Source organism: Vicia villosa, linkage group LG7 (assembly GCF_029867415.1).
Source record: "Vicia villosa cultivar HV-30 ecotype Madison, WI linkage group LG7, Vvil1.0, whole genome shotgun sequence".
Classification (NCBI taxonomy): domain Eukaryota; kingdom Viridiplantae; phylum Streptophyta; class Magnoliopsida; order Fabales; family Fabaceae; genus Vicia; species Vicia villosa.
Genome location: NC_081186.1, coordinates 110,526,731 through 110,538,564, shown reverse-complemented (window position 1 = coordinate 110,538,564; position 11,834 = coordinate 110,526,731). Strand labels below are relative to the sequence as shown.

At 33.3% G+C, this 11,834-nt stretch overlaps 1 protein-coding gene across 1 annotated transcript; it reads right to left on the bottom strand.

Moving 5' to 3' along the window:
- Positions 1-203: 203 nt before the first annotated feature.
- LOC131616521 (uncharacterized) lies at positions 204-4,523 on the bottom strand. Its single transcript, XM_058887876.1, has 3 exons — positions 4,141-4,523; positions 2,533-2,681; positions 204-642 (listed from the first exon to the last, which is right to left on the bottom strand). The coding sequence occupies exons 1-3, from the start codon at positions 4,324-4,326 to the stop codon at positions 504-506; spliced, it is 474 nt and encodes a 157-aa protein (XP_058743859.1). The 5' UTR covers positions 4,327-4,523; the 3' UTR covers positions 204-503.
- Between the last annotated feature and the right edge of the window lie 7,311 nt (positions 4,524-11,834).

Below are 11,834 nucleotides of genomic sequence, written 5' to 3'. Positions count from 1 at the left end.
ATGAATCACAAAGATGGTGTGCTTTAGCACAAGTTTGCTTCTAAAAATAAACAAAAAGACGATCCCGGAGTTTAATTAAGAGATCTTAATCAATGATATCATCTTCAACCATGCTTCTAATATTGAAAACACAACTTTCACCAATGAAATTTGATACTAATGCATAGGATGATTCTTGTATAAGAGTTTTTTCCAAGTCATCATTTAATAAAAGAAAGGTACTTTCACTACTAATTTTAAAGCACCATTATAATATCTGGTACACGTATTTCTCTACTGTACAGAAATAATAAACTCAACATATTTTATTTGTTTGTTAAATAATACCTTAGAAAAAGAAGCTTACAAATAAAAAATTAAACAGTTGACAACAAAACATGATTATGAGTAATCCTTCCCACAGTTCTGCCTTTTCTATACAAAGGTGCAGCTTTTTTTCCAGAACAAGAGAAGGCTCATAAGCTACTAACAACCATAGTTTCATGGATACAGAGACACATTTATTACTTATCAGCGTTGATTCCGAATATCCTGACCTTGTGCATGTTAGGGAACTTTGCAACAACTAGCACGATCACGGCAAACGTGTTGAAGAGCAGCATTGGATGTTCATAGTCAGTTGTGTGTGAGGCTATCAAGTACCTGTCAATGAGAAGAAACAAAAAAAAACAGTGAATAATTATTGACTTTTAAGCACTAGTAGGAGAAAAAATTGGATTATATAACTGACTAATCAAAAATGGGATTATTCCATTATTCTAAATATGTGACAACTCTAGCCATCAAATAAAAGTCATTTGGTATGACTCTTCTTTAGCCATCAAATAGGTCCCTTAATAAGACTCTTCAAAATCCATAAACAAGATTAGTTGAAGTGTTGAACTAAGCTTTTACTTCATTTGTTGTTAAAGAGTAATGAATCTTGACATTAGTTATGAATAAGCTACTTAATTTGTGATACAAGTTTTGATGATTAAGCTTTTTACAATCAACATTCAGTACAAATTTGTCGTAAGAAAAACATTCAGTACCATAGAGTAGCATAAGAATATATAATATAATAGTTCAAGTAGAATTTTCTTTTAAACTTGATAGACATCTTTCAACCACAAATAACATGCATTTGTTCATTTCATCCAACCAACTTGAATCTTACAGTTTACATATCTCTCTTGACTCTCTCATTAGGACAGTGACACCAGAAAAAAAAAAATGCAATGCGTTATGACGGGTAGTCAACAACGGCGCTAGCCCACTATGGGAAGAACCTTAGCGGTACAGAACGCTATAGCAGCAGCTATAGGGTAAATAGCGGGATAGTGGAGTAGAGCGGTTCCGGGGCAGGAGTGGTTTCATGCTTGCTATCCTTTTCCCTTCTAAAAAGCCAAAGTTACCCCTTAATTTACAATGTTTTAAGGGTAACTTTGGGTTTTTCATTCAAATTAGAGTTGAGACTCAACCTTAACCTTCCTTCATAGTCCTTTATGCCCTTCAAGAGTCAAGTGTGTTTTGTTTATGAATATTTAATGAGTTGAATTATTTGTTTAGTTTTACATTAAATATACGTTCATAATTATTCTATGTAATTTGTCCAAAAAATGATCAGATAGAGCGGTCATCCCGCTATATGCTATCCAGCTATCTCAATTTTGGGGTCGGCCTATCTGGGAATGACTACTCTGGCGTTATGGGACTAGTTTTGGATATGATCAGCAACTACTATCTAGATAGAGACATGTGACGCATAATGGAAATTTCAGCAATACTAATCATAATCAGTACAAAACAAGACAAGATAGTCGGGCTAGCCAGCCCACCCTGTGAGGAAGTTTCCAAAAATGTGTTCATAACCTAGAGCAGACACAATCATAGATTTCGCTAGCACTACGGAAAGTCCATTTGGCAATGTTCAATAGATGTTGTTCATTGGAGCATTTGGCATGAAAAACGCTGTCATTTTCAATGGAGTCTTTTCAAATTTGTTTTAAAGAAACTTCTAGTTTTCCTGAGTTTTTATGCTGGTTTTAATTCATTTCTGTTTTTCATTGAATTTTCCCCCTGTTTTTGCACTAATTTGTTTGCTAATAAGATAACACATTCAATATTTGTCTATGATACTGCCAGTAAGATCTATTCACTGTATGTCCTAGTAAACTTTGAAAGTGGGACCTTATATCAGATATAACTTTCCGTTCCAAAACACATATTTGCATTTTTTATCTCCATTCCTTACTTTGGTGCATTACATGTGTAACTAATAACTATCCACCAACTTTGACGATAAGAAGTCAAGAAGTTTTAATTTTTCTGTATCGGGGAACAATGGGGAGAAGATTGTGTAGATAACAAATCTGCTACGGTCTCACTACGATCTCACTAGAATGCAATTAGTTTTATAATATCAAGAAAGTTAATTGAGAAACATAAGAAGACACAAACACGTTTGTCTGCATCAGAGTAGACACAACATAAATCAGCAGGAACAAACACCTCTTAAAACAAACGCAGGCATGAAAATAAAAGAGAACTTACAGAACCAAAGGAACAACTGTCAAAAACTTCCTGTTACGAGTGAGCTGCTGTCCATTGTCGACCTGCTCCCACCATGTCAATCTGTTGTAGATCCCCTGATCATCCGCAAACGGAGTTCCTTTTTTCCAGTGGAAAAAGTGATATGTTACCTGATAGACACAACAAAATCAATCAAGCCATGTAAAGAGATCAAATTTTCTAACATTCATAAACAATAACTGACAAAAAAATATATTAATTTATAGTTTGATCCAGTCACATAGCTTTCTAAGACATGTAATAATACAGCTGCCTGCCCCAAACAAAAACCAAAAGTTGATGAAGACAAAATATGACAGTCAATTCATTTTAAATCACTGCAAAATTGTATGAAGTATTTGATTCTCCGTCAAATAAAGAAACTACTTCACCAGGAATTACCACACCTTACAATGCTTTTGAACTAGTGTACTTCTAGAGTCATACATAGGATAGGCAAGTACGAACGTTTAGAACATTCCAGAAGAGGGAAACTGTGAAATCACAGCAATTTAAAACCATAAGTAGTTCAAGAATCACAGACACAAACACATAAAAATCCGTCTTCTTAAAAATTTCATTTCAAAAGCTATGGAAACACACAATCTTCCTAAGAAACATCTGTAAAACATAATGGCCACTTGCTCGCAAATAAGATACAGAAAGGTTTTAGCCAATAATTAGACGCAAACCCCGTGTCACTCATCCTAACAACCATTGACAAGAAGAGTCCCACAAGAGTGATAGGACACTCCATGAAAATACTCCAATAGCACTGAACGACACGCCTTCCCAAACTAAGACACTACACTAGGAGAGGCCAAAAATGGTGTAGGAAGAAGAGACTAAGAATAAATACCAGACAATGCATATGCATATAGCAGAGGGAATGTACAAAAGTAAGAAAAGGTAGGGCTATCCAAAGTATGGGCAACGTTATGGATACAGGAATGGGAAGTTAATTGTGTAACACACTATTAAATAACTAACTTTTTCTCAGCTTTATCATCAACAATGTCTAAGGATTTATGTTAATGACCAAAAAACATCAAATGCCAATGACAAAAGATTAACGGGATACAGTTAACTTTCCATTAAATCATTAACCTAGGTTAATATATAGAATAAACTACCTATAGCAATTGACATAAACTTGAAATTAGAGTCACTTCGACACAAAGAAAAACAGAAGCAAACTGAACATTGTTCACTTCCAATACGATTTCGTAAGATTACTCTATCTTATTGTTTCTAAATAACTATACATTCTGAATCATGATTAAAAAAAATTAACTTTAAGAAACATGAAACTCATACATTCATCCATCAAAACTACAATCAACACAATTAAACAATTACTAAAAACCCAAAAACAAAATTAAATAAACAACACAAACACACTAAAAAAACCTTGAACTACAAAGTTTCCAAATAAGTCATCATCATCAATCATCAAAGGGTAAATCAGGCAACAACAAAAACAAAAACAAAAAAATCAAACACCCAATATTCAATTCAATTCAATCACAATTCAAACAAAAAGCAAAAAACAATGAAAACAAAGAGAAAAGGGTGAAAAGAAAACGATACAAGAAAATGAGCGAGATTAACAATCGTCCACGCGATTCCCGGCGAGCAGCCAAACACAGATAGCACAAGGATCCACGTGAAGAAGAGGATGAGGATATAGGTAGTCCAAACGCCAGGATACGTAAACCATTCCGTGTTCCTGTTCAGATCCGCAGGTGGCACAGCTTTCACGTACAGATTTGCCATCAAAATCCAAATACACGATTCCGATTGAAATCACAAATTCAATGATCTTAGATTGAAAAGCTTCGAGCTTGATGATGGTGATTGGGGTAGGTTGATTTTAGGGCTATTTCTGAATGAAAATTGCAAAACCCAGAAACGCAACCCTTTTTTTTTCTACCTGGTGTTAATATTGTGTCAATGATAGCGTGCGTGTGTGAATGTGATTGATATTGGAAAATAAGAAAAAAAAAACGAAAATCATATAGAGCTAAAATTGAATTTTTTTTTTTTTTTCAACTAAAACTAATATTGATTGGTTTGGTAATAAATACATACATTAATAATAAGAAAGGGTCATGCTAACAAGTGCCCCGGGGGCACTCTTTAAGCATTCTATTTAAAGAAAATATTCTTTAAAAAGTTAACTATTTCAATTTTCGATGCATTAATTACTTATATTTCCAAGAAAAACTTACTCTTTTAAGCTCTTAAAAAGTGCCCCTGGGACACTTGTTAGCATTTCCCAATAAGAAAAAGTTTAAGCTCTTTATTTTACTTATTTATTAAATTTATTTATTTATTTTAAATTTGAAAAGTCTTACATTTTATATTTAAAATTAGTTTTGTTTACGTGACATTGTCAAAGTAAATAAATTTAGTATTTATATCATATTTTAAAAATAATTATCTAAATATATCATGTCATCTAAATTAATTTTAAAATAAGGTGAAGACTAAAACATAAGAAAATAAATCATTAAAGAAAAAAAACTTTTAAAATAAAATAATCAAAGTTTTTTTTAAATAAAATGGTAAAAGTATTTTTTTTTTAAAATAAAAATTAATATAGATGTAGTAGTGAACTAGTGATCATGTAGGTATTTTAGTTAATATAACAGAATATTTTTTGGTGGTTTTTTTCAGAGTAAGAGAAAAGTATTTTTGGAGTTTATTTTGGTGATACAAATTACAATGAAAGGTTTGTTGTTTTTGGGCAATTAACTAAACGCCGACTTGTTGTTGGTAAGAAAATGCGAATTATAGCAAAATGATAAGGATGACAAATAATTAGAGAGCAAATTCATTATAGAGGGCGCAAAAATTAAAGTTTAACACGATGCATACTCTAGCTACTAGTAGTCATGTGATGCGAACGGACAATAAAGTAGAAAATTAACCTTGTGAAATAGACTTAATTGTAATTTTAATCTATTTGTCTTTTTGTTAATTTGATTTATTTATTTTAAAAATTACTATTTTATTTTCTTTTTAAGTTTTATGTACAATTTTTGCCCTTCTATTTTATTTTATTTTTTGCAAAATTAATTTTTTCTTCAATAAAAAATTTAAAATGGAATCAAAATTATAATTTTAAAAATGAGGAGACCAAAATCAAAAAAATAGAGGCCAAAGTAAAATAAAATTAATTTTTTTAAAGTATTGTTATAAAATGAAAATGTAAAAATTAATAGTGTATTGTTTTGTTATAAAATCTTGTGAAAGCTTTACGGTTTTATAAGAATTTAATGGAAATACACCGACAGTGTAAAACAGTTTTATATTGTCAGTGAAATAATAACCGTTAATTTTTGTAGAAGTTTGACTTTTTCTTTAAATCACATAAAGTATTTGTTTTTAAGGACTATAATGCACTGATTGTGTCAAATATTTTACACTAATAGTGCACTGATTGTTGTAAAACTAAGAATTAGAAAAAACTACACCAAAACTAAGAATTGGAAAAAACTACACCAACAAGGGTCGAAACTCACACCCTTAGGGTCTGTTTGGTTCAACAGAGGGGAGGGGAAGGGAGGGAATTTAATAAAGGGGAGGGGAGGGGAGATATTTTAATTAAAAGTATGTTTGGTTCAAACGAGGGGAGGGAAGGGGAGGGAGGATTTTTAATTAAAAATATGTTTGGTTCAGGAGGGAGGGGAGGGATTTTAAAACTAATTTACCTTTTAACCCTTAAAATAGTATAACACTCATGCTAAATCAAATAAAAACAATGTGATATTTTTTTTTGTCAATTCATAAACAATATAGATAATCAAACACAAAATATTTACTATTTCAAATACTTTAAAATATATTAAAGCGTAAATAAAATATTGATAAATTTTATACAATAATCATATCATCCATGATCAGATGAATTATTTTATCATCTTGATGATCCATCTAATTTTATAAAATATTTATAAAATTAAATATTAGTTAATATATATATATATATATATATATATATATATATATATATATATATATATATATATATACACACACACACACTACAATTATATATAAATATGTAATACAACGCAATAACTTATAAAACAATTGAGTTATTACAAAATAATAAATCAAAATGAATATAATAAAACACATGAAAAAATGAAGTTGAGTCATCATATTAATATAAAATAATGGAGTTACCGTAAAAAATGGAGGAATTCTAACAAGACGGTAAAATTTAACGTATAATATATATTAAAAACAATTTAAGATTTTAATTAAAAAGTAAGGGTAATTTTGTCAATATAGCAAAAATAGATTTTATCATAACTCCTCTCCCTCCCCTCCCCTCCAAATCCCTCCGATTTGGGGGGAACGAAAAGTTGCTTCAGGAGGGAATCTGATTACCTCCAATCCCCTCCCCTCCCCTCATAAAAAATTGAACCAAACATACTTAACTTAAAATATTCCCTCCCCTCCCCTCCAAATCCCTCCGATTTGGGGGAAACGAAAAGTTGCTTCAGGAGGGAATCTGATTACCTTCAATCCCCTCCCCTCCCCTCATAAAAAATTAAACCAAACATACTTAACTTAAAATATTCCCTCCCCTCCCCTCCCCTCCGAAATCCCCCAACCAAACGGACCCTAAGGATAATAAGTCAATGCTTCACCGCTGGAAAGTTGCCATATTGTTGTTATAAATTTAGCAGTTACTATAAATATTAGTTATGACCTTTTATAATTTTCTAACCCAACTTTCATTTTTGAGGCCCTGTGCAACGGGCTAGGTTGCACAGGCCCATATCCGACCCTAATTATATATGTTGGATAATTTTGATTGGGCTTATCCATAACTGGACCCTTGTATTGGACCTCTAGTCGACCCAAAATAGTTGTCCTCCAAGACTTGCCAGTATGTTAGCTGAGGAGTCTTTCAAAGTTGTGGTCGGCCCCTAGTGATGATGACCGACCGTAGCAGAAAAGTCATGGATCAGTTTCAAAAGTAATGAGGGGCAGACGCATAAAATGTTTTTTCATTATGCAAGTCTTTTCTTTGCGTGTGGCCCAAGGAAGGAACATTTGATTCATCACCCTTAATTTTTTTCACAATTGTTAATCTGGATCGTTGGTTTGATGTTAATTTTTTTATGAAAGGATTTGTTCCTTACCAAGCTTCTCTTTTTCTTCATTCACCATTTGGAATTTTCTTTCCTCTCCTTATTTCATTCTTATGTTCGCGTGCTCCGACAACTTCAGCCTTTTGTTGTCTCTTCGTTTGTGGGTTATTCTTCTTAAGGTATATCATTATCCTCCACATGTGTGTCGTTAAGGTTAATCTAGGAGATGTGCCCATAAATAATGTTGTTGGACTTAATAGTATTTAGTCATCGTCGTATACGGGAGTTGAGAATCCAAAATCGGTGGACATCTTCTACGAGGTAGATTATCCCATTCCTGCCAATAATATGCGTAGTGGTAGCTCTAAATCAAGGTTGGATTCTTTAGGCAATGAGGACGATTCGTCAATTGGGAAGTTTCCACACGATCTGCCTCTCTTGCTCGAGTCGAATTTAATTTGGGTCTTATTTTATCTAAGATAGCAGTGCGTAAGACTGGTTGCTCTATCTAGTCTTTTGAGATAATCCCTCCATGTCGGTATTATGTTATCGTTGACCGGAATTATTCATTCTATGATGTGAAGTTGGAAGTGGTTTGACTTAAAGAGATAATGAAGCCAACCGATGCGGACGATTATCCCTGGGTTGACCCTGAATACTTGTGGATGGTTTCTTCTTGTATCAAGGAGGTTGTTGTGAAGATGGCCACCTTCAAGGTGAAGTCACCCTTATGGTTGTCTATCTCCTTCATCCCTATGATAAGATATGCAGCAAGTTCGAGGGACGCTCTATCCCTTTTTATGATTGCATCTTTCAGAAGTTGGGTGTTCGACTCCCTCTAACCTCTTTTGAAAATGAGGTGTTGGACTACCTTCATATTACTCTCTTGCAACTCCACCCAATTGTCTATGCCTCCAGCGGGGTGTTCCAATATTGGTATGAATATAATAGGCAAGCAATTTTGCCTCGAAAAATCTCTTCTTCCACTTTTTTCAAGGAATCCTCCTTAAAGGAAAGGCTTGGTCATGGGTTAGTTTCCCTTTGTCTGAATGATTATAAAATCTTCCAGGTTTATATTGAGATTTGGAAAAAGTTCAATCCCAGTTATTCCTTGGTAACTCCAATTTCTCACACGGCTCACTCGGAGTTTTGTACTCCCTCGACTTCTATTACAGGGCGGTTAGTTGTACTAACTAAGCCCAGAAGTTTTGGACCCCATATCATTTTGATAAGAAATTCATCTCTTACTTTATTTTGTATACCTCACTAGCCAACGAGGAGAAAGCAATGAAGGTGTTTTTGCTTTCATTTCCTGACAGCGTGTTAAGTTGTTAGGATTTTACATATGCAAAATTCATTGAGGGTAGAAGAAACATTTTAGTGCTTGATATGATTTTTTTTCTTATTCTATTGATGTTAAAGTATTATACTTTCCTCCCTTAATCTTCTTATTTCCTTTTAGATGAAATCAAGAGAGGGGGAAATGAAGGTTATATGCTTTCGATTGATCCTTCTCTAATCGAGAAACATGTTATGCCTCTGAGCAAATAAGGAGCTTCACTAGTTGATGTGTGAACCATGTTGTCTTCGAGGGTTATTCAGTGGCCCTCTGAGCATCAAAGTAAGAAGAATAACGATAGGCTTGTTTCTCTGATCGAGATTAAAAGAGATTGCGGCAAGGTGCCTGCTCAAATGGGTCCCACTAAGAAACTAAAGTTGTCTATAAAAGCTCTTAATATTCAGCTAACAAAAAAATCGAGACTCATCCCCTTCAGTTTCCCTACGTCTTTGCTGGTTGAATGCCTATGGCTACTTTGGAGACAAATGTATATGTTTCCATTGAAAATTATGCTCATATAAGCAAACTCTCTAAAATACGCAGGTTAGGGTTGTTGGTGGAGTCACCTTCCAAATGATGTGGGTAGCTTTCATTATGACTTTAGTTACTGTCGGCAACAGGAAGCTATTGGTTGCTGGTAATCCCTTTCAAGAGGATGAATCTTCTAGATCCTTACATGATCTTTCCAAGTCTAAAGTTATCCACTACCAAGGAGATTTGTCTAGGCTTCCCTAATCTCTAGATCAAATTTCTCCCTTTTCTAGACGAGGTGAACCTACATGGAACACATGTGGCTCTAGCCAGAAGAGTGGCTGAACTATAGGACATGCTTGAAGAAGAAAATAATATTCTCAAGCGGTGGATATTTCCATGGAGACCTCATCCCTGAGTGCCTTAGTCGTCAGAATAGAGCTTGAAGAGGAGAAAGGATCCCATTCAGGTGAATTGAAGATTTTCCACGAGGAACCGGATGGTTTGGACAAATAGTTTTTATATCTTTCTACCGAGGGTTTGGAAGAAGATGTATTCAAGAATGTTGTGGACCAATTATATTTGTTTGTTACTAACGCTCAAGATCTCTACAACTCTTTGAAAATTTTCCTCGAAAGAGCTTCATTGTAATTTTTCATTATCTCTCGCTTTGTAAAATGAAGGATGTTTATTGCAATATTTTACATGTGTGCTAGATTATGTTCTTTTTGTACAATAATTTATTTGTGGTTTGGATAATCTCTCTTATTTCACCTCTGCATATCCCCTTTATTGGAATTGGCATGGTATGGTATGGAGGACTTTTCCATTGCCATCGAATGATTTCTCAGTGTTATAGAGGATTGTCCCTGACCAAGGGTTAAGCCTCCATCCATGTCCCCAAGTTTTGACCTGGATAGGTGGACGTCTTATAGGCTCCACCGTCTATGCTCTTGGAGTGACTAACTTCTAAGAGGGGTGTATCAACAACATTGAAATGTACATAGTTTTTCTCATCTTTGATTTCCTAAAAAGAAAGAAAGAACACAAACGCAACTGACATGATAGTGGGAAAAATATTATTATACACACACACATATACATACATATATATATATATATATATATATATATATATATATATATATATATATATATATATATATATATGTTATAATAAAATAAATAGTTTGATCATTCCACTTTTTTAGATGTAGTATCGCTTTAACTTGGCAATGTTCCAGATCCTTGGTACTTACTCCCCCAGCAAGAGTTTTTTAGGATGTAGTCTCATTTCCTAGTGTTGGCTTGCACCTTGTATGGTCCTTCTCAGCTTGATGTTGGCTTGTAATCCAAGGTATTTTTCCCTCCTATATCGGCTCTTCACAGCACCAAGTCTATGATGACACTCTATCATTATATAATTTTATAAGAGTTTTCATGTGTTTCTAATTGTTTTAAGGTGATTTTATTTAAGTTTGACCATGAAATGAAGAAGAAACGAAGAAGCGAAGGTCTTAGGAAGGTAAGAGGGAAAAATTGAAAAATAGCAAAAATCCATTGGGAAAATTGCTGCCACATCGTTGTGAGATGAGCGCCTCATTGCGGCGCAATATAAAGACATTATGTAGCATGACCTTCTTTTTCTGCCAAGCATTTTTTTGCTATTAATAGGACAAAGAAAGAAGAAAAACTGGGGGAAGTTTTTAGTAATTTCTGACGACAAGGCAATTATTGGATCTCTGGAGAGAAGGTTTTCATCACTAGAAGTCGATTTCTAATCGAAGATTCATGTATTGTCTCTTTATTTCTTTAGGTATGATTATTATCTCAATGAGTAACTAATTTTCTATTTATTAGAGATTTCTAGATTAACCTGTATAAATCTATTGGATCATGTATTTGAGTTTTTTTACTCTTTGCACTTTTGATTAATTGAGCTTATTATTCAGTTAATTTTTGCGTTCATTAATTTATATCTGTTGACAAATTTGTATAATGAACTTAGAAATCATAATGATTACTAACCCCGAATATATGAATTTGATCTAAATTACATGTTCTACTTAGTAATTAGTTAGAGATAAGAAATTATAAGTTGTGACTAAAGATTTAATGTACCGATTATTGTCTATTTTAACTAGCCAGTTGCCCTAATGGATTAGGAGACGTAATATAGAATAATGAGTTATACACCAAGAGATTAGGTATAAATGCTAAGTTAAACTATCATAATAACTAAGAAATCAACATAGGGTCACTAGACACCAACATCAACAATGACATATTGGATATTTGAAGCAAGACATATTCTATATTGTTCTAATTAAAATTTCCAACAAGCTTTTATTTGCAAAATATAT

Bases quoted from the DNA above. Each gene is read 5' to 3' on its own strand.
- LOC131616521 (XM_058887876.1), bottom strand. From the start codon at position 4,326: ATGGCAAATCTGTACGTGAAAGCTGTGCCACCTGCGGATCTGAACAGG. The intron at 2,682-4,140 runs GTATCGTTTTCT...TGTGTCTATCAG, and splicing joins TTAATCTCGCTCATTTTCTT to GTAACATATCACTTTTTCCA. The intron at 643-2,532 runs GTAAGTTCTCTT...TCTCATTGACAG, and splicing joins ACAGTTGTTCCTTTGGTTCT to GTACTTGATAGCCTCACACA.